Consider the following 22,536-nt stretch of genomic DNA (forward strand, 5'->3'; position numbering starts at 1 on the left):
TACGAGCGGAGGTAGCTCGCGAAGATGCGTCAGGGCTGTGTGGGTTGTACAGCGTTCTATAAATACGTGCGCCGCGAAAGAGAAAGAGAAAAAGAGAAAGAAAGAGAAAAGAGAAGAAGAGAGAAAACGATTTAAAAACGCAGCCGCGGCAATAGCCGGGCGCTGTCTTGTAAGTGCGTTAAAATATTTTTAGGACCGTCTCTCGCGCGGCCTCGGGGGAGAAAGAGAGAGAGAGACAGACGCCGCGAAGAGATTTATAAAATGCAACACACGCGAAGCATAACCGAAACTCACAACGAGCGTGTGTTTGAGCGCGCGGAACAAAAATCGAAGCGAGAGATTACCAGAGACCGGTGCTGCGGGTGCATGCATATTCATAAACGCATCGCGGGGAGGGGGGGAGGGGGAGGAGTAGAAGAGAAGGGACATGGGAAAAGCGATAGACGTCGAAGCTGTTTGCGGGCGCGGAACGGATGAATGCGAATCGAACGTAACGTTCACCCGGCGGAGACGTGTGAATGAAGCGACCGAGTGTAACGCGCGGATAGAAACTCCATTCACACCCGACGCCCGGAAAAAGCAGCGCCGACTGTAACATCGATCGCGATCTGGACGCGAACCGAAGGGCGTTCCGACGAACACCCGAATCTTTGTCCGACCGAGTCCATTAGCACCCTTTTGCTGCGTAAAACGTGTGTGTACAATAGGATATTTCCAAAACTAATATATTAATTTTGAAATAAAAAAAAGGAGGTTTATATAGAAAAACAGGAAGTGTGACACGCGAGCGATGCATGACGCGACATGTTTTGATATATTGTTTCGTGATTTCCAAGGGGAATCCGTGTGATTACAAAATACGAAAGAATTCTACACACCGTCGCGCTACCAAACACACGTCGTGCGCGATTTATGAAACGTTACGCCCCCGACATAAATCAACGCGACCTTTATTTTCACTAGTCCAGTCCAAACACCGATAGACTCCGTCGTGCATTGCCGGGAGGAGGGGGGGGGGCGAAATGTTTTATCAAGTGCGGATGTCTGAAAGGCCCCACGAGAAATGTCTAGCAGGCGTGCAGCAGCAGTAACCCCGGGATAATGAGTTTGGAAATGCGGCGCGAATCTTGTGTGCGCAAAACTTCCGTCTCAGCCTGCATGATAACAGATTGCAGCCCGCGATGTTCCAAGAAAATCAAGCGGTTAGACGGTTACTGAAAACGTAGGGCTTTGTATATATGGAAGTTGATTTTCGTAAACTCGGATGTACCGTGAGTTTTTGTCAAAATTACAAAACTTATTTGTTCTTAAAAATTACAAAACAATATTCGAGAGAGAGAGAGAAGAGAGAATATTATAAATTAGCATATATTTGATGTTACAAATTAGCGTATAATTAATTATTTCTATATCCATCATTCCGAGGATATATAATCAAGCTCGGTAACTGTTATAGGCTTCTGACCTCTTTATGAAGCAAGTCGCACGAAGTTTTAATGAAATCATAGCCGGAAGATCCCGCCTGAAGTTGTTCCCGACATACGGCTCTTTGGTGCTTACGTGCAGCCGCACACGGAATTAGAATTTTACGAGGAGCTCAGTATTTTTATTAAAAAAATTAACCAAAAAATCTACTAACATATAAATAAATAATGAGAAATAAAATCAATTTGTAATAAAAAAAAAAGCAATGAATAAATCAGAGAATAAAACTTTCCATTTTTTTTTTAGCATTGACAAAACATTGAGGTCGGAAGTAAGCGCTCGTGATCCACGAGCCCTCATATTAAATTATTATAATTATTACAATACCGAATTCGAATGCGGATGAGGCTGTCAGAGCCTGTTTTAAATAACGCTGTTGGTTTTGTCACACAAGCGAACTGCGCCGTAATTATATTTTCGTTAACACACGCGTACTCATTTGGCCTCGTGTCATTCATATCTGCCGAACGTAGACGCGAATAAATTATTTACGAGTCCCCGTCCGACACGGTCGATCGATTTTTCGTCGTTGACATTTCGCATGCCGATCACGACACGGCGCGGATGATTAAAAGTCCGTGGCCTCGGGCCACAATTATTTTTTTTCTCTCTCTCTCTCTCTCTCTCTCTCTCTCTCTCTCTCTCTCTCTTCCCTTCGGCTCTCGTACGATTTCGCAGCATCGCGAAATAACGATCGGATGCCGTATAAAATATATGTGCGAGTTGCATCACGACAATATTTACTCATCTTCGTTCATGCGGCAAATGCTATGACCTATGAAATCAAAAAACGGAATTTATGCCTTTCCCCTTCCCGCCGCACGTTTATTTTCCTCACCGTTTCGCGTTTAATATTTGATATTTTTTCTCCTAAACAACAATAGACGGCTTCAGATCCGACACAAACTGTTGAGAGTGAATATGGCGTTTCAATTATTCATCTCTGCAAAAAATTCATACGTAACATTTCGATCTTGTTCGGTTTATTACGTGACATTTGTTACATATTTATCAGTCACTAAGGAGAACCAAATATCGCGGAGCGTATGAATTTTTCTGTAGCATCCCAAAGAGGGATCTCGAGTCGCACATACACGTAGTGATGACTGCCGGTTACATTTGTAAAATCCGACCCAGCGCGCGCGTATATAAGCCACCGTTGAATTAAATTGCGGAAACACTCCGCATTATGTTAAATGCGCGGCGCGCATCTCGCGGCGAAACAAACGGAGACATCGAGAAATGATTCAGCGCGCATTTGCGGTGGGAAACCCGCGCGAAGAAATGAATGGATCTTTCGTTGTCCGACGAAACGCGACTAAGAACTTGACGCGCTTTCCCGCCGTGCGCTAAAACGCAAAGGCGAATTCTTCGTCGTGATGCGATGAATAAGACTCGGGAAGAGAGATGGGCTTCTTTTGTAAAAGAACGTTCTGAAGTTTCTGGATGTCGCGGCCGACGAAACGTACAAATAAAGTAAACGCGTCTATCTAACAAAGAGAACTACAATCTCTCGGTAATTCTGGGCTCCTTTGGATTATTAATTATACATACAATATATATACATATGTACATATATATATATATATATGTAGTGTCTCCGCGGGCGCAAGAGAAACGAAAACGAGGTGGAATAAAACTTCGAGAGAAGAAAGAGAGTCGCTCTTTTTTTCCCTCCCTCTCGTTTCTTCCCCGTGTAAATAATTTCGCTCGGGTGTCCTAGTTATAAGTGACATCCTTTTTCTCGAAGGACTATACCGAGGAGATTGACCGCTTTAACGAGGATCTAAATCTTTAAGATCGTCTCGTTAAGCGGCTCGCGAGACAACGACTACGACGACGACGCTTCTCATCTCGGAGAAAACCGCGCTCGGACGACGACGATCAATGAACTCTCGCGACACCCTGTATATACCAAGAGCCCGAGGCGATGGGTGGGTGGACGTTTCGCGACCGAGACAGCGGGACCGTCATCGTCTCTGTGCAAACGCAAGGGGGCTCGAGCGCAGAATGGAGCGAGGGCCTGTACACAGATTCTTCGTTTTCACAAAAAAAAAAAAAAAAAAAAAAAAAAAAAAAGAAAAAAAGAAAAAATGATGACCGACGTACGTGGCTCTCTCAGACTGAAAGCACGAAGGATGCTGTGCGCGAAAATATTTCGACACGCGACTATTTATATCTCGCTGTGGACAAACGTTGGGTCTCGGATTTCACCATATTTCTTGTTGTTAAAAAACTCGATTTCTTCTTGAGAGAAAGAAAGAGAGAAAGAGAGAGAGAGAGAGACTCGCTGCAATAAAATTGACAACACTCGGAGAAATAATTCGAACAAAATAAACGCTTATCGTATATAAAACACCGAGTGTAATTGATATTTTGTATGCAAATAACCTGCTCAATCGTTCAGAGATCGACGTGTCAAGATCAAAGATTTAATATACAATAAAAACAACTTCTCAATTGCACGCCCTCTCGCTTATCTAATTCTAGAATTTCCCATAGAGAAAAATATCGATAACTGCGCGTATAAATAGTCGCTCGTTTAGGCGTTGGCCGATTTGAGGCATCGTCGAAACGTGCTTATCGGCGTCTCTAACGGCATTAAGTTGAACACATTGAAGCGCGATAACGTCGCGCGGTATAAAGTCGCACGCGTCTGCGTTTGATTTAATTAGGTGCTAATGAGAGCGATAGCCGAGCACCCCGCCCGGTTGCAACGGAACGACTTGGTTCTTTCTTACGCGCGTGTGCGCTCTAATGTTACTTCGTAAAAAATTTCTGCCTGTGGTGTATAAAGAAAAAGGAAGCGAGCGAGAAACGAAAAAACCGGTAGCGCAAGATCGAATAACTCTGCGCGCGGAGGCACGCCGGCGATAAAAAATCATTTCCGCAGAAATGGAGGTCGCGGCGAGCGAAACGAAATAGCCGTATGTTCTTTCGGCGTGAGAGAAAACAAAAACACCACTTCGTGAGTGAGTATTAAAAATTTCCCTCCTATGTTTTTCGCGAAAGAATGCACGTAAGCGTAAATCGCCATATATTTTCCGCGAGAAACTTTTGCAATATAATCGAACTTCTGGCGACGATGTAGTTTCGTCGAAAGTTGCGACGTCGCGTCAAGATCGTATCGTTTATCTCTCCGTGTGTCGCGAAAGTCAGAATCGAATGACGACAAAAAAAAGTAAATATTTGTCGCGACTAGCAAAAACGTCTCGTCGTCGATTTTATTTTTCCGGCGCTAATAAAAAAAATTTTAACGCGTCATAAAGCGTTATTATTAGCTCCCTATTGACCTTTACTTCTCAATAAGTTATTTGGATTCGATTCTTCGCGCGAGCTACATCTCCGTCTTCCGATTCGACAAATTGGCCGCGTTCAGCAGAACGTGACCGTTTTTTATGATTATTTTTTGCCGATCGAACGCGGACATTTTCAACAGTTGACACAAGCCGTTGCGCAAAAAAGTCGCGCTTTTGCTGTGTGAGCGCAGTTCTTTTTTTTTTTTTTTTTTGGTTTTTTTTGCTTTACGAAGATTGCAGTTTCATGGCAAGATATCTACATCGACGTGTATTCGAAACGCTTGACACATCGTCGAACAAAACGAGAGGTTTTGCACGCGATTTGAGAAGTTGTCGGGCCGCGCCGAGCGAAACTTCGCTTCGCTTTCGTTCGCATTCCGCGCGCGAACGAAGAGGTACAACACACACAACCGAAGACACAATAAACGGCTTATTGTTCTCGGGAGGAAACAATGATGTGTAGGCAAACCGGTGGTGAAATTTTCTGGATACGACAATGAATCGAAAAAAGAAAAAAAATTCAAAAGAGGCTTGTGTTCGGTGAAAAAAAAAATTCGATGACGTCGCGCGTCGTGCGCAACGCCAAGACACGATAACGCGGAATGAGGATAGAGCGCTCGTGCTATTTATATCTCTTCGCTACCTTCGTTAGCGTTTTAGAATGCGTTTTTAATTGCGCGTTTTTAATTTCGCTTATCTCCTTCGGTGCCGTCTCTCGGGAGTTGCGTCTCTCTCGCGACGGACGTACGTCGTAAAACGGCAGGGTGAGATTAGCAAGCGCGTAACTTTGCACCGCCGTTGGAACGAGAGTCGAGGACCACTTGGTTGTAAAAAATATTTCAGAAATTATTTCCTCGCCAAGCTTCTCTTGTCGGTGAAAGCTTCGGATGTTTGTGTTTCCACAATCTCGAGAGAGGAACTAACTGCATATATACCGCTAATTGCTTGTCACTCGCGCGTTTCACAGATAAATGATTAATTTTGTCGTGTTTTTGATACACACACGTTATACAACCACGCGCGCGCACCTGAATAAATCAATTAGAATTTGTAATTGCGCAGACCGCGAACTCTAATGCAGTTCTTTCCGCTTTAGTGAGAAATCGGTTATAATTGCATTAGCATCTCAACATGTAGTAACATATTACAATAATATGATATTGTTCGATTCTCTGTGTTACATGACTTGTATTATTTTTTTTGTATACAAGCTGTGAGTCAAAATCGAACTAATCTAATGCAATCATAAATAATCAATGTTATTTTTAGTACATGTTTTGTAACTATACGCGCCGTGAAATTAATCAATTAGTGTGATAATTGCACATTCGCGGACTAATGGAGTTCTTTCCACATAGCAAAAACCGGTTACGATTAGTATCTGACATCTACCTTTAAAAGCTGAAAGATTGAAATTTTATGCTCGGATGGAACCTTTCCAATCAAGAGATACGACGAAAACATATTTTAAACGTGTGCATAAATATTCGAGAAGGTTGTTTTTCATTTTCTTTTTTTTTTTTGGAAAATAATGTTTTCAACACACATAACAAAATAATCGAGTGCAACTTTCATGAATATTTTCGACATTTTTCAAATTCTCGGATTGATCGTCCGAGCCTCCGTGCGTTTGTTTATTTTTAGCCGCGTTGTTTTCACACGATCGTGGCATATTGTGGGTTCAACCGCGAGATTCGGTTTGCAACGAATGAACGATAACACGCAACCTGGCGAAAGTGCAAGGTTAAGACGAGCCGAACACGCGATTACGCGGGCGTTTGCGACACGCTTTCTTGTCCTCCCCTGCGAGGATGTCATTGTCGCGCAATCAAGGTCGCTTATCGGTCTTTTAACGAAATCGTGCCATTCCTGTCATTTTTTTTTTTTTTACACGCGCGATGTGATCCACGCGATTACGTCCTTATTTGCCGCGATCTTTGTGCAAAGCGAACAATGCACTCTTTTGTTGCAAAATATGTTATTATTACGCTCGCGCGCCAACGACAACTTTCTTTCTGTGTGTCATTATTTCGTTAAATAATTATCGAGGAAGTCATCAAGATCTTTTACGTTTGGCTCGCGTTTGTTTTTTTTTTTTTCAAGAAATTTCTTCCTTGTAAACGGGAAATAAATTACGGTCTTTAAAAAAAATCACAAACCGTAACAAAAAAAACGCGAATGATCGATACGCACTTTGCAATATTGTTATTGAAAATTCTATTTATTTTGTTTTATTATCTCTAATCCTGAAAACCCCGGACATCAATGTTCGATTCTTGAAGATAAAAAAAATCTTATTTGATTATTTAGGACAAGAATTTCTAAAACATAAAAAAAATATATCAAAACTAATGTTATATACAATGTTTAATAAAGCCCCATGAGTTTTTACAGGGGTTTTGCAACGCTTTAACCAATAAAAATCATCGCGTCCGACATAAATGTCCAGAGTTTACAGGATACGTGCCTGAAAGTGTTTAAAAGAAACATGTTTATAGAGGATCAAGGTTGTATTTTTCTTCCCTCTAATATTTCACGTATTTGTGCGACAAATCGAATTCGGACAATTTCTGCGCATCCTGTTTGAGCATTCGTGCGTATCGTAAGTGTAAATATTTATCTCTCGCTGCTTCTTTGAAAAATCTGCTGTCACTTAGATATAGGATGCACATCGATTGTTTGGACTCGACTTATCGAAAGTTGGTGCGACTTCATGTTGGTTCTAATAAGAATCAACGTTGATATAACGCGCGCGGATATTTTTACTTGAACGACCTTTCCGATCCTTCAAGTCATTTTCAATACAATCAATGAGACAAAATTTAGATCGACAAAGTTCAAAGTAACAATTTTTTCTATATACGCGAAAAATCTCGACTTAGTCGGCGCATTGTTTAAAAATCGAATGAAAAAAAATCCAAGCAAACAAGTAAACATTTATCTTTGACGTTACTCGAATTTATGCTTCCACGCTAGTTCTGACCTTGAAATTTCTCTTCGTACATATTGTGTATGTCAAACGAATAGAAAAAAAATTGCACGCTTACCTTCACTGCAGTTTCGGATACTCGTCGTCGCGCATTCAAACAGGCGACCTTCATTACGAAGCTCATGTCGCATCGACGATCACTGCCAATAAACTTTGTTGACTGACAGACGTCGTCGCAAAGGCGCCGGACAACCTGGCTGGATCACGGGGATATCGTTGCCGCCGACAATACGATTTCCACACGACTAGCTCATGTTTCGTCGCGATCGCGTTGTTTTACGATTGTTCTTTATTCGTGCACAAATCATACGAAACGATAAAAAATTATCTCGCGAAAAACGCGCAACGATTATCGACACTGTCGCGCGAACAACTGCTTGTTCCGAGAGAGCCTCACGTTATTTAAAAGTTTCGATCATCGAATGTCTCGAGTGTCATCGCGCGTCGATCGATCGAAATTCTCCGATTCTTTTCTCATTTAATCGGAGTGTAAACGCGACGACAAACGTTTAATCTTCGAACATACTCGGACAGTCGCACACTCGACGCTCTCGACGGTTCGCGCACACTGAAGTTGCCGCGGACAAGCCACGCGACTCGGACGCAAAAGCGGAGCTGCGCAAGATGGCCGCCGGCGAGCGCGCGCTCGCATTGGTCGGCGCGCACGTCAGCTGCGCCAAACGTTTATCGCGGCCGCGACGCATCGCAATGCAGGGCTGATGTGATAAGGGACATCGTTTGCGATTCTTTCAGATTTTGCACAAAGGTGCAATTGAATTGAGATGCATCGACGAGCTGTTGCAAATAAATTATTGTCAATTCACTATTTGTCAGAAATACAGAGTGTCGACACAGATATTGAGAACTGTCAAGTTTTCTGGAACGCTGCAGCTTCAATGCCGGCAATTCGCTTGGCTTTCACGCAATTGTATCAAATTAAATAATCGTCGCGCTGAGACTTTTTTCACTCGTCTCGCGAAGAGTAAACGAAGAGAACCGTAAAAAAACACCGGTGATAAATCAAATTTTTCTTATCGTTGTAACGCGAAACAGAAAAAGAAGAAGCGCGATAACGCTGCTGGCAACTCGAAACGAAACAAACAACAAAAATGCACAAAATTAACATCATTGTTATCGTGCGTGAATGCCGTGTCAAATAAACGCAGAGCAACACGTGTGAAAGTTGGATCGTGTATAAATGATAAGAAAGTTTTTTCTGCATTATCTTTTACATATTGCACACTTTTTTTTTTTATCTCGATAGAATTTACGTGTTGCAAAATTTATCGCGCGAGAATTCGGTCATCGCTTGATACAATTTCATACGGCGCTTGAACGGCGTTTTTCTTTTTTTTTTTTTTTTGCCCCTCTCTCAGCGCGCCGAATCTATTTTCCCGGCGGATGAAAGTCATCTTCGCGATGAATTAGAAATCCCGTTTCGACCGCGAGCAATTAACGATTCCCGCTCCCTCCACCCGTTCAGAAGCATCCCCAGCGCGCTCGACCCTGCAAGGAATGCAAGGTAACTGCAAATTTCCGGTGAATTCTAAGCGGGATGGGCGTATCTCGTTCGAACTCCCGTCGTCCTTCTCGCTCTCGCGATCGCCTTGGGCGCTTTTCGCTTCCGATGCTCTCTCATGCGTGGTTTCTCTTTATTTTACCATTTGATCGCAATTACGCGTCACGAAACACGCACACACGCATCCAACGCTCTTACGCAAGACACATCAGAGCTTCTTCCGTATGTGCGAGCTAATTGTTATCTTCCCCCCCAGTGAACTCTGCGCGCTGCAACAATGAGAGAAAAATAGCAAAAAACGGATAATTAGGGCGAGAAGCGCATAGTGTATGTACACAGCGCGTCACTGAATCGCGGAATAGGCGCGGGGATCGGAGAGCAAGCGGGCCGTACGATTCGTATGGCGCTTGTTGGCGAGCAACCACCCCGCTTGCCTTCCGATCCCGCGCCTATTCCGCGATTCAATGACGCGCTGTGTACGTACGGCGAACGTATCTGTGCTTATATGGGATTATATGATCGACGATATTGTCAATGCCGCGTGAAGAATCGCGCGTGAAAACGTATCGGGAAGAAATACTCGGGACGCCCATCAATCACGACGGATTCTTTCGCGATATTGAAGTTGATTTTTCTCTGAGCGAAACACCGACGCATCAATCATTTCCGAAAATTACTATAAACAGAATCACATATCTGTCATAAATAATTGCAATTAATTATTTTATAAGAGAATTTGTACATACAATTATATATTTCCAATTAGAATACTAACAAGTGTTGTATCTCTCTCTTTCTCTCTCTCTCTCTCTCTTTTTCATATCTATTTGTATATGTATACATATACAGGGTGTTTCAGAACTATGGGATCAAACTTCTAGGGGTTATTCAGTGCAACAGTAGAAAACATTTGAGTATAGGGACCCATGTCCGGAAAAGTGTCACTACCGCACTACGGCCCTAAGACGCGTTAAAATTNATTTTTTTTTTTATTTCACTTTTCCGGACATGGGTCCCTATACTCAAATGTTTTCTACTGTTGCACTGAATAACCCCTAGAAGTTTGATCCCATAGTTCTGAAACACCCTGTATGTATGTGTCCTTCTTTGTATGGCAACTTTTCGTAAACAGAGGTTTGAGTATCACATACATATGTGTATATGTGTACATACGCGTATTGTTACATTATCTCTGAATAATCATATATGCACACACATGTTTTTGCTATAATTATTTTTTATTTAACTTGCGCGTGCCAGAGTTATTCTCTAACCTACATTCAAAAATTGGCCACAGAAAGACGATATTAGATAAGAGATAACTAAATAAATAAAATAAATAAAAAAAATAAAAATTAATGAAAGATGCGATAATATAATGAGTATATTTATACTCAATTATGCCTATTTCTATATCCGAGAAAGTTTGGTTTATGTCTGTAGCCATCTAGCGTTGATATTGATAAAGTTTGGCAGGTACGAAAATCTACACACGCATATAAAACGCGTGTATAGATCTTTGTACCTGCCAAACTTTATCAATATCAATGCTAGATGGCTACAGACATAAACCAAACTTTCTCGGATATAGAAATAGGCATAATTGAGTATAAATATACTCATTATATTATCGCATCTTTCATTAATTTTTATTTATTTAGTTATCTTTGTATCAATTAATCAATTTTGGAATGTGGGTTAGAGAATAACTCTGGCCCGCGCAAGTTAAATAAAAAATAATTATAGCAAAAACATGTGTGTGCATATGTGATTATTCAGAGATAATGTAATATATACGCGTACATACAGAAAAGTAAATCTTGACAGTTTAGACATTTTTTCCTCTTTTTCAGTCCGCAAATACATGTACATTTTCCAATGCAAGATAAAGAATAACTCTTGTTATAAATATTTGTGAATTGAGAAGAATCGTATTTATAACATACAGATATAACTCTCTCTCTCTCTCTCTCTCTCTCTTTCTTACTCAAAAATGTGTGAACGTGTCAGAGGATCGAATGTTTACTTTTCTGACGGAAATTCCGCGCCGCTCGATATCGCTTCTCTTCCTTGGTGGAGAAAAACTTGCCCCGGCACGTTCTCATTACCACCTGTTTTCTGCAACAGGTGTGCCAAGATCGTTAAGTGGATTGCAAAAGGGCGACGCGCGATTCGCGGAATGAAAAATATTACAAACAAGCGCGCGCACACGCGAGCATTTATAAACGCATCCCCGGATACACGCACATTCTAATGTGTGTAGGTACAGCGGATGCTGAAAATCGTTAATACCTCACGTTCTGTCATTAGACGAGCCGTGTTGAGACGTGATGATTTCGCGTGATGATTCGCGTGGAGCAATCAAACGCATAACTTCGACCGCATGAAAACAACGTTACATCACGTATCTTTCTCCTAAATTATCGCGCGCAATTATCCGTGAGATTTACGTGTGATTACGCCGCGATTACAACATCTTTACAATCTCGCGCGTTACCCCGTCCGGGTTAGGCGTCGTTTCGATCGGCAGAGGATGGAGCAATTCCTTCAATTAATGATTCAATTATGAACACACGGACATACGTGTGTGATGATGTCACATGTTTCTCAAACTTAGAAAAAAAAAAAAAAAAAAAACACGTAAAAACAGAAGCAAGCGCTAAATAGCGCGGATTGTAAAAAAAAAAAAAAATACTGCGACGAGTTTCTTTCGAGAAATATCGACGAAAGACTGTTTTTCAATATTTCCGATATTCGCGCGTCGTTACAATAAATTCGTTTTGTTCGGAACAGGGGAATTGACAGCCGTCCAGTTTTGTAACATGAAGAAAGCAGATTCGGGAGAGAACACCAAACCGCAATGTCGGGATGAGAAACTGACCGCGAAGTTGCGGTAAACGGTCGAAGGACAATGCCGCGCATCGGCAAGAAAGTTTATTATCTCGCGTGTATAGAGAACTGCTGCGTGAAAATTCATGTGAGAAAAAGAAACTATAATAGGACACGCGATAATAATAACAACATGAAATCCTAGGTTTTGCAAGAGCTACAGCTATGTGTGTATACATATATATATATATATTTAAATACGATTCTTCTCAATTCACAGATATTTACGAAAGTTATTCTCTGTTTCGCACTGAAAACTATACGTATGTACTTGCGAATCGAGGAAGAGAAAATATATATTTATAAAATCTCAACTCTGTCACGGTTTCTCTATATTATATATATATATATATATACATATATGTTACAGTATCTCTGTAAAATCATATATGTGTACACATGACTTTACTAGAATTATTTTTAGTTTAGCTTGCTAGTGGGCCAGAGTTATTCGCCCTGCACATTGCAAGTTATTCTCTGACTCACTCAAAAAATGTCATAAGTTTCTGTCATAGGGCTCTGAGTACAGCAATAAAATATTAGAAATAGGAATATTAAGTAAGAAATTTAAATGATTTTTTTACAAAACAAGAAAATAGAATAAATTAATGTAACATAAATTAAAAAATAAGAATTTGGAATAATTAATCTATTCCGTTCTCTTGTTTAATGTAACATTATTTGAAATTCTTTTTGTGAATATTTATTCTTAATATTTTATTTATTGTACCCAGAGCTTCATGAAGGCTATTGAAACATGACGAAATATTTATACTCAATTTATACTATTTCTATATCCGAGAAAGTTTGGTTTATGTCTGTATCCATCTAGCGTTGATATTGATAAGATTTGGCACGCGCGCGCGCGCGCGCGTGTGTGTGTCACATTAAATAATTATATAACGTAAAGAAACGACAATATTCTAAGCATCTCATTATGAATTCTATCCTCGTAAAAAAAAATACGATTATTTGTGACACACGATTTTTTCTACGATAGCGGCGAAAATAGTCGAATCAAGTGGCTTGAAAAAAGTTTAAATTTTCGCGCTTTGCTTTTCGATGCCTAACAATTCGAGAATAATTGATTGCATCTGTTTTTCTCCGAGAAAAAAAAACAATCGGCCTCAATACCGACCAGCCGTAGTGAAAGGTAAAAATTTTTTCCTCGGATCGCACGCGCCTAAATGCACACGCTAAGCCCCATCCCGGCACGCAACAGGAAACGCGAGCGATCCGATTCGAACAATGCGCGGCTGAAAAAAAGCATACATACGTACATACAACAATACGGGACAACCGCGACAGCCGGCGTGGTTTTATGCACGCATTTGGGAGTGTCGACCGATATTGCACGCTATATTGTTACGTGTCAACTTTCGCAAAATCGCGTGCAAATCGGCCGGCAGGGTCGACAAACTGTGCGCCTACATATACGGAATGCGTTTCGTTGACCGTGCTCCACAATAGAACTACTTTTTTTTTTTAAACAATTTAAAAGATCGTAAAAATTTACAACTATATAGGTTACAGGTATTAGGGTTCGATAGAAGTCGATATACCGATGTACGTGCCAATTAAGGCATATATTTATATTTATATTTATTAACTTCCCTTAAACGTAAATTAATTAATAATATGTACATCGAAACTCGAGTTAAATTTAATCCGAAAATTCACGTAAGGTTAGAGTTTGTGTGCACGGAACGCGGGAGATCCGCGCTCATCTCCGAGCTGGAAAAAAAAGGTGTCTTTTTTTGCAATTGAGTTTTTAATTTCCCCATGGTAGAATAAACTGAATATTTCACATATACATATGATGCAAACCAAGCATCTGCGTGAATTTTTTCGAAGTAAATTTAATTCAAATTTTCATTTCAATTTGTGTATATTAATTTACACGCTTAGAGAAATTAATGAATGTTTTTTTAATTGCACGCACATCCGTCTATACATCGACGGCTTGCATCGATCTTAATATGGTTGTATTTTTTTTTTTTTTTTTCATTTACGCGCGTTCTTCCTGTCATTCAAAAACACGTATTCATTGACGATTGATTTGCGACGCACAGAGAGACGCGAGCTACTTTGTCGTAGTAATATTTTTTGCGTCTGTATGAGAATCTCGTAGATGTGAGACTACATTACATACGTTACGTTTGTAATACTATATTATTTCGGTACCGTTATGGGAGAAAAGCCATCATTCCTCACGCACCTATAAATACCATCGAGAGAGAGGTGATGATCAAACTGGTTTTTAGGTAATTGACGAGAGAAGACACAAACACTCTAGTTTGCGCGTAGCTGTGCGGAGATAACCGGTTTCCCCGGAGAGCGGGCAATCTTTTATTTATTTCGAGCGATAATGTGTGCATATCTACAGGCGTAAAGCGCAAGAAAATTGTAACATATTACGTAAAATGTAAGAAAATTGCGTTAAACGAGACTCTCATTATGGCAAAAGAAACAAATACAACATGAAAAATTTTGATGCAAATTTCTAATAAACTAAAATTATTAAAATATAAAAGTAATTATATTTACTCAATTACACAAAATGCACACTCATTATTTACGTACGTGATGTGTCTTTCCTCTCTGATTACATATTTGCGCAGTGTCAAGTTGGTTTAAAAAATGAAACAAACTACGTATCACAAAAAATGTGTAGAATTAAATATTATTGATGTCATTTTCATATATAATTATATTTAATATCAATAACAGTGGAATACGCAAGTCTGTATATATATATATATAGTAAAATTATGACGGAAGAAAATGTTTTTTACAATAATTTACATATTTAAGTAACAAAGGTAAGTGTAAAGATAGTAATAAAAACTTTATTCCTTTATTGTTAAAAACCTGATTTAAATTAATTCGATCAGTTAAAAAGCCTGATTGATATATAATTCGATCAGTTTAACAACACTAAATTTTTTTAATATAACAATATTAAAACTTTAATGTTGTTAAACTGATCGAATGATTTGATTGTGTTTTAATATAACAATATTAAAACACAATCAAAACATTCGGATCTGTAAAAAGAAACAAAAAAAAATAAACTGGAATCGTCGCAAGATCGCGACAGTACGATGATTTATTTTGCAATTATTACCTTGAAGTGCAAAAACAACATATGACAAAATGTATCTAAAAAAAAAATCCTTCTCAATTGATTGGTACTTATCATCGAGTAGAATATTATACTCTCTATCTCAAACAGCTTGTATATAACAAAGTACATCATCCTTCAAGTATCCCTTAGGCATATTTTCCCTAACCGATGAATCCCACGAAAATTCCAATATAGCAGTTGGAATCAATCGTAATTCCAACAGCGTCTTCTCGCGACACTCCTCCACCAGTTTAATCCCGTCCGGCGTTATCAGCAAGAAGGACACTTTGTCGTCTACCAGATTTTCATCGACAAACTCGATCACGTTTTTCAACTTCTCGTGCACCGAGAATGTACCCTGTAATATTATCCCGTCCGGAAACTTAATACGAAGCACTGCGAATTTGTATCTCCTAAGCGCACGCTGCTCGTCCCTCTCCCTCATAGCCTTCGTTCGTAGCATCTGATTTCTTTCCACAGCCTCCGTCCTGATTATTACAAATCCAATGTTTCTATTTAGTTTCACAAATCATACAAAGTTCACGCAAATCAAATGCGCTATACTCGGGCTACTTACCGTAATTGTTGCTCCCTCTTTATCTCTTCCGGAGTCATAGTGAAGAAACTGGGTGGCAACTCATTTCTCACGCGCGCTTGGCTGGGCATTAGCACTTGCAAATTTCTGTCCAACTCAATGGGAATGGGCTCCGCGGACTTCAGTGCTTCGACCAGGATTACAAGATTCTCGATATCACAACAGTCGGGACTCCATACTAAAAAGTCCTCTTCGTTGTCGTTATTCAATAGTTTCTTTTTCTCAAAACCAGCTGCCTTCAAGAACTCTAATGCTCCTTCAATAGGCATGACTTTTTCCTGAAAAATCACATGCTTCCTAGTATCAACTATTTTTGAAACAGATTGCTTTTCAAACAAACAAACGGCAGTTACTTACTTGAAATATTTTATTACACATTCTAATCTTCCAGTATTTCTCGATTCCAGGATTGTTAATGATATTATCCAAATATTTGCCGAGCGTTTCTACACAGCCATCAATTCTTTCCTTTCCGGTGTTGCAACTCTGAATAATTAAACAAGATGTCAAACCAGCTTCTTCCCCTTCTAGCTGTTCGTACAAAAATTCTCTTATTTTCTTCTTCCACTCATCTCGAGGCAATACTTCGTCGGTTAAATAGGGACAACGGAAAAATACATCGGTAACCGCGAAAATGGAAGGATCCTCAATTTTATCTACTTTTCTTTTCAAGGCCACGTCTTCTGTTTGTTGTGCATTCTGCTGTGCTTTTCTCTCTAGTTCCAATTCACGTTTAACGCGTGCTTGAATAGCAGCATATGATCTGTGTAAATAATTTTAATTCAAACTCTAATAGATATATGTATTCAAATGTAATAAAACAATAGATTTTTAATATTATTACACGTACGTATTAAATCTTGGTTTGTCAGTTTTTTGTGCTTCTAATCTTGCCAAGGCTGCTTGACCTGCAACTTTAGCTTCTTCTGTCGGTTCTGCTCTTTTGATTGGTTCTTTAGATTCCTGCGTATATGCGGTACTAGTAGATTCAGTTAACCTATAAATAAAAATACACAATATAAAATTAAATATAAAATTTATATAAACTCGATCCAATACATTTAAAACATTATCACACTTACTTGTAGCCTTTTCCTGCTTTCATAAACTTTGCACTTGTCTTTTTTTTTTGGAAAAAAGATTTGATTTTATCAGCCATAATTATCAGATATTATAAGTCGTTATTAGTTAGTCAATTATTATTCAGTAAAAGTCTCAGTGGATAAATTGTAATCTTCGGCAACACCTAAAACATGAAATTTCAAAATTATTTTAATGTTATTCATAAATGTCTGTTTTGTGCTTAATTAATTAGTTGTCGCTAATAACACGCACAAAAAATACGTGATGGTCTCTCAACATTATTTTGTAATATTCACAATGTTATTTACATTGGCATCGGAGATGTAATTAAAAGCGATACAAATGTGCGTTTATTGGCGAAATGCGTTGCAAAAACTTAATGAAGAAATAACAAGATGCTGGCATCGAGCGATTCTAACCTGCTTTCATGAATTGCTCTGAAATCCTGGATCCGTAAATGTGCCAGGCAATGAAGATCAACGCTACGATGCTCACAAACGTTAACAGGAAGACCTTGAGCAGTTGAAATTGAAAGTCGTCGAACGATAGCAATGCTACCAGTTCGTCGACGGATTCGCGGAGCTTGAACGTCCCGTCATCGGAGATAACGTCGGAATTGAAGGTTAGTCCGAAAGTTGACAGCAATGACAACAGGTTGAGCACGCATTTATTGATCGCCTCCGACAAATAATTTGTCCAAGGGCACGAATCCTCACATGCGTTGCTCATTACATGAAACGACAAATTGTCATTCGATTTGCGAAACGTCACCTCGCACCCTGTCCTTCTCTTTTTTTTCTTTACCGTTGCTCTGAAACGAAAACGTTAAAATTGCTACGGATTTCCGATCGATTGTGTATATTTTGTACTCATTGTCAAGAGCTTACCGTACTATAGTAGCGGCAGCAACATATAAATATGACACATCGTAAAGGCACGAACGCAACCCTTTCTGAGAATATTATCCCGATTGGTTGACTCCCCACTGTAACTCTTTTTTTGTTCGACAAAAGGTAAAAAGTTAATCAATCAGAATAATTCTCTGTCCCGCAAAACTACGTTGCCAAAAAACAATTACAAAATAAATATTTGTAAATAAGTAAAAAATATATTTCATCGTGTAATATCTACTGACACGCAATAAGCCCCTCGCACAATGGANGGAATAGCGATAGCGATAGAAATAACAGTTTTTTAACACAGAATTCCAACTCGTCGGAAATTTTATCGCTATTGCTTATTCCGATTTTCTGATCTGCATTGATACATGTGTAGTTTTGTATGTTAGATTCCGCTGTTCCTATCTTTATTTTTAAATATAAACTCTTTAAAACTTTTGTTATTTCTATCGCTATCGCTATTCCGTCTATTGTGCAAGGGGCTATAGGATTGTTACTTTTTGGAACAAAAAAGATCCGAGAAAATAATGTTTTTTTTTTTTTTTTACTTTGTAGGCGTCGTAACAAAGGTGGTTTTATTTATTTATTTTTTTTTTAAATAAACTGAGACGGTCTTTTGTGGCAAAGCGAATATATTCCATTGTGTAATATCTAGTGACACACAACGATAAGACTGTTGTTTTTTTTTTTTTTTAAACAAGAGCCCGTGAACATTATTACACGTCTATGAATATATTGTACGATGTTTGTATAATTAAAATGGTTTGGTTTGGTTTGGTGCTCTTTTGGCTCAGTAGACCTATAAAGCTAGTCCATACGCCATTCTATGTCTTTTTGATAACAGGTTTAAAACCGTGGATTGGGTTCCTTACGCCAAGCCACGGAGTTGTACATTTGTTTAAATTAAAAATAATAATAAAGAAAGTGGTGTAAAACACCGACAATTGTCCAAAAATATTCACTACGCACATCCAACCGATATGGCTGATGCAATTCAACTTGGATGTGGTTGACAAAACTGTATAATTAAAATCGCTTATATAACATGAATGTGTAAATATGTAAAACATGATGATCGCGGCTCGCCGTCGCGAGGTGGCGTCGAAATCGAGCGATCGCACGACTCTTTCACGCGCTTTCGTTCTATCAGTTCCGAGTTATCACTGGACGGCGACAGTGCTCTATATAAATCTAATTGGAGATTATCGCGAGTTCCGTCTGCTTCCGTCTGCCAATTCACTTAGCCGTATAATGACCGTAGTTTACGCATCTTGATCGAATTTCGTGCGTCGTTAGAGTTCGCGAGCGTTCGCGGTGCTGAATTTCGTACAGAAGAAATCGCGCAACAAAGACTGACAAGCCATGGTTCAACAGTACCAGTCGCCCGTGCGAGTTTACAAGCATCCTTTCGCTCTTGTCATGATGGTGTGTTTATTGCCGACGTAGCCTTCGCGAGCTCGCGACTGTCATGAAATATTCATGACATTTCGTGTGTCCTTCGCGACATGTGTATCGCGTCCCAGGCAATCCAATAATTTCGATTTCTAGAAACTGGTTGTATTAAACTCCGAGTGGGTTGGGGAACAAAAGGTTGAAGGCGAGAAAGCGATAGAAATTCTTTTAAATGTCACGCTTTTGCAACCTCGAAATCCGTCCCGCGTGCAAGTCACGAAATTGTTTCGCGATTTTGTTTTTCTCGCGTTTCATTGCGCCGCTTGTCAATCTCCGCTCTCTGTAATTAGCATGTCCTCGGGTGATATACGATGACGAAAACACTCTCCGTTCGTTTTGTTTTTTCTTTGCAGGCGTACGAGCGGAGATTTCCAACGTGTCCACAGATACCAGTTTTTGTCGGATGCGAAGTTATGCTGGACGAGGAGAGCAAGGATGGTGCCATTAGAACCACCGAGAGAAGATGCAAATTAAATGTCGAGGCGCCTTACATCTTGAAAAAGGTTTTAGTCGTGTAGTTACATTAAAAGATATATATTGCTGTGCTGTCTTCTAATTTTAATTTTTAATTAAAATGTTCGGTTTTTCGTTTACCATACCTCTCTATAAGGAGTTTTATACTTTCCCCTAATCTAGAAATTTTGAGAAAACATTACAAGTTGTCTGTGAGATATGTAGTTAACATGTCTATAAAATTTTTAGTGTCTTGTTTGTAGCAAGAGAAGGTGTTTTTGATTAATTGTGTTCTTTATTTCAGATAATTGGTGTGGATTTTGTATACTTTATTCAGAGGAATGTTTTAGATAGACGCAATAGTGTTTTAGAAATTGAAGCATACAACGAAAGCTTTGCCAATAGAGTAACTGTTATTGAAAAATGTAGATATTTTGTAAGTTTATATTTTTTGTACATTTACAAAAATATTTTAGAAAAAGTTTATTTACTTGTATGTTTATTTTACAAAAAATATTTTTGTATGTGTATTCTTCAGTTCTTATATATATTGAATTAATACAAGATTGTTTATATTTAGATTCATCCTGAAAATCCAGAATGGACTTGCTTTGAACAAACAGCAAGTTTAGATATTAAAAATTTCTTTGGATTCGAAAATTCAATGGAAAAATTAGCAATGAAGCAATATGCTCAAAATATTGCCAAGGTGATCATTCTTTTCAATTCTTTTTATTTTAACATATTTTAAAAATATTTGTAATATTTTTATATAATAAAATTAATTACACCTTTTATGCGCAGGGTAAGGAAATTATAGAATATTTCATAAATCAATTGAAAGAAGAAGGCATCACATATGTTTCTCCTTGGGAAGATCCGAAGGAAGGCTCTGAGGAAGAGGAAAAGTAAGTATAACAACACATTAGAGAATTTTTTCTTTTTAAATTTGTGTCCATTGATTGCTTAATGATGAACTTTATGTCATCTTGGAGAAATCAGCACAGGCAAGCACTTGAAGCATCAAGAGCACTATTTTTGTGAAAGTAAACGTCTAAAAGTAGCATTTAATCATAACATTTTGCAATTTTAATTTCCAGCAGTAAACATTTAACACACATTTAACCTAAATTCTATACTAACAAATTATATTGAGCAATTATTTCCGGTCTGCAATGGTTGCTTTTTTTATGTAGGAAAAGTGTGGACGAAAATAATGAGTATAGTGACAAAGAATTATGTACTGCCGACAACAAACTGCCTAGCAACAGAGGTATAACATATTTCTCGTAATATGAATTCGGATAAATTTTATACACACGTAAATACTTAATATATTTACATTGTCTTTCTTTCTTTGAAAATTTTAGAAATGCAATTGTCCTCGGATTACATAGAAAGATATTTAGGAAATCTAGACATGCTACAGGAGAGCAAGTTAGTGCAACTTAGGCATAGTATAGAGGAATTGAGAGGGAGTTCAGTACCGGGTTACGCAACGCTCCTGCGGTTCCTGCGAGCCACAGAATTCTCGGTCGAGAAGGCCAGAGAAATGTTAACACAATCTTTGCATTGGAGGAAAAAGCATCAAATCGATAAGCTTCTTGACGAATATGAAATGCCGCAAGTGGTCAAAGATTATTTCCCTGGCGGTTGGCATCATTTTGATAAAGGTAGTTTCATTCAATATAAAAAAAAAAAAAATTCGTTGCAAATGTCATGCTGTGTAAAGAACAATAAAAACAGTATGAGGTGACGAAAAGTGCGGCGTGATATATCTCATCATCTATATTGTTTTCTATAGATGGTCGGCCTTTATACATTTTAAGACTGGGTCAAATGGATGTTAAAGGTCTACTGAAATCGATTGGAGAGGACGAATTGTTATTACTGGTGAGTTTATCAGATTCGTTTCCCAATTGTATTAATATGCATTAATAAGCATGGCATTGATTTGAATAATTTAAATACTCTCGTAATTTCTCTCTTCAGGCTTTACATGTTTGCGAAGAAGGTCTGCATTTGATGGAAGAGGCTACCAATGTCTGGGGACATCCGGTTTCTCAGTGGACTCTGTTGATAGATTTAGAAGGCTTGAATATGCGACATTTATGGAGACCCGGAATAAAAGTATGAATATTAGAATAAAATAAATAATTTGCAGCTGTGTACTTGATAATAAAGTAACGCCTATACTTGATATTATTCTATACCAAAACTCTTTGCATCGCGATTGCTTCCAGCAATTTAATTTTTTCCAGGCATTATTGAGAATAATAGAAATAGTCGAAGCGAATTATCCAGAAACAATGGGAAGAGTTTTGATCATACGTGCGCCTAGATGCTTCCCTATCTTGTGGACACTCATTAGCACTTTTATCAGTAAGAATCGCACGATTGTGATTGAATTACGTAAATTGAATTACGAATCTCACTAATCATTTTGTGTTAAAATTATAGACGAAAACACTAGGAAAAAGTTTATCTTCTATTGTGGTACGGACTATCAAGAACAGGGATCCGGAGGTCTTAGTGAATATATTAATCAAGAATTTATTCCAGACTTCCTTGGTGGTTCTTCCGAGGTAAGGTTACAGCAATATTAATAATTTATATTAATTCAATAAAAAGATCAGGAATATCAATATTTAACAGTAATATAATTTTAATTTTAATAAGAAATAATTCAGTGTGTATGTCAATAAAAACTTATATGATAAAAAAAAGACCATGTATAATATAGATT

The 22,536-nt window shown here is 38.6% G+C and overlaps 3 protein-coding genes across 5 annotated transcripts in view; 1 reads left to right on the top strand and 2 right to left on the bottom strand.

Moving 5' to 3' along the window:
• LOC109858018 overlaps window positions 1-8,323 on the bottom strand; it is a 63,542-nt gene extending 55,219 nt beyond the window's left edge. For both annotated transcript variants that reach the window (XM_020434899.1, XM_020434900.1), the window contains exon 1: window positions 7,832-8,323. In XM_020434899.1, coding sequence (XP_020290488.1) covers window positions 7,832-7,897 — 66 coding nt within the window. In that variant the 5' untranslated portion in view covers window positions 7,898-8,323. The remainder of the gene's footprint in view (window positions 1-7,831) is intronic.
• A 6,605-nt stretch (window positions 8,324-14,928) lies between these two features.
• On the bottom strand, window positions 14,929-17,853 carry LOC109858021 (UBX domain-containing protein 6). Its single transcript, XM_020434905.1, has 6 exons — window positions 17,406-17,853; window positions 16,986-17,149; window positions 16,754-16,900; window positions 16,261-16,666; window positions 15,886-16,181; window positions 14,929-15,796 (listed from the first exon to the last, which is right to left on the bottom strand). Exons 2-6 carry the CDS (start codon window positions 17,060-17,062, stop codon window positions 15,409-15,411), a joined length of 1,314 nt encoding a protein of 437 aa, XP_020290494.1. The 5' UTR covers window positions 17,063-17,149; window positions 17,406-17,853; the 3' UTR covers window positions 14,929-15,408.
• A 1,191-nt stretch (window positions 17,854-19,044) lies between these two features.
• LOC109858023 (protein real-time) overlaps window positions 19,045-22,536 on the top strand; it is a 7,001-nt gene continuing 3,509 nt past the window's right edge. For both annotated transcript variants that reach the window (XM_020434908.1, XM_020434909.1), the window contains exons 1-11: window positions 19,045-19,310; window positions 19,691-19,840; window positions 20,095-20,226; window positions 20,371-20,499; window positions 20,595-20,698; window positions 20,987-21,063; window positions 21,161-21,463; window positions 21,595-21,683; window positions 21,783-21,920; window positions 22,052-22,172; window positions 22,251-22,375. In XM_020434908.1, the coding sequence (XP_020290497.1) occupies window positions 19,248-19,310; window positions 19,691-19,840; window positions 20,095-20,226; window positions 20,371-20,499; window positions 20,595-20,698; window positions 20,987-21,063; window positions 21,161-21,463; window positions 21,595-21,683; window positions 21,783-21,920; window positions 22,052-22,172; window positions 22,251-22,375 (1,431 nt within the window). In that variant the 5' untranslated portion in view covers window positions 19,045-19,247. The remainder of the gene's footprint in view (window positions 19,311-19,690; window positions 19,841-20,094; window positions 20,227-20,370; window positions 20,500-20,594; window positions 20,699-20,986; window positions 21,064-21,160; window positions 21,464-21,594; window positions 21,684-21,782; window positions 21,921-22,051; window positions 22,173-22,250; window positions 22,376-22,536) is intronic.

The sequence above is a fragment of the Pseudomyrmex gracilis genome, unplaced genomic scaffold, assembly GCF_002006095.1.
Source record: "Pseudomyrmex gracilis isolate BER0280 unplaced genomic scaffold, ASM200609v1 scaffold_181, whole genome shotgun sequence".
Lineage (NCBI taxonomy): Eukaryota > Metazoa > Arthropoda > Insecta > Hymenoptera > Formicidae > Pseudomyrmex > Pseudomyrmex gracilis.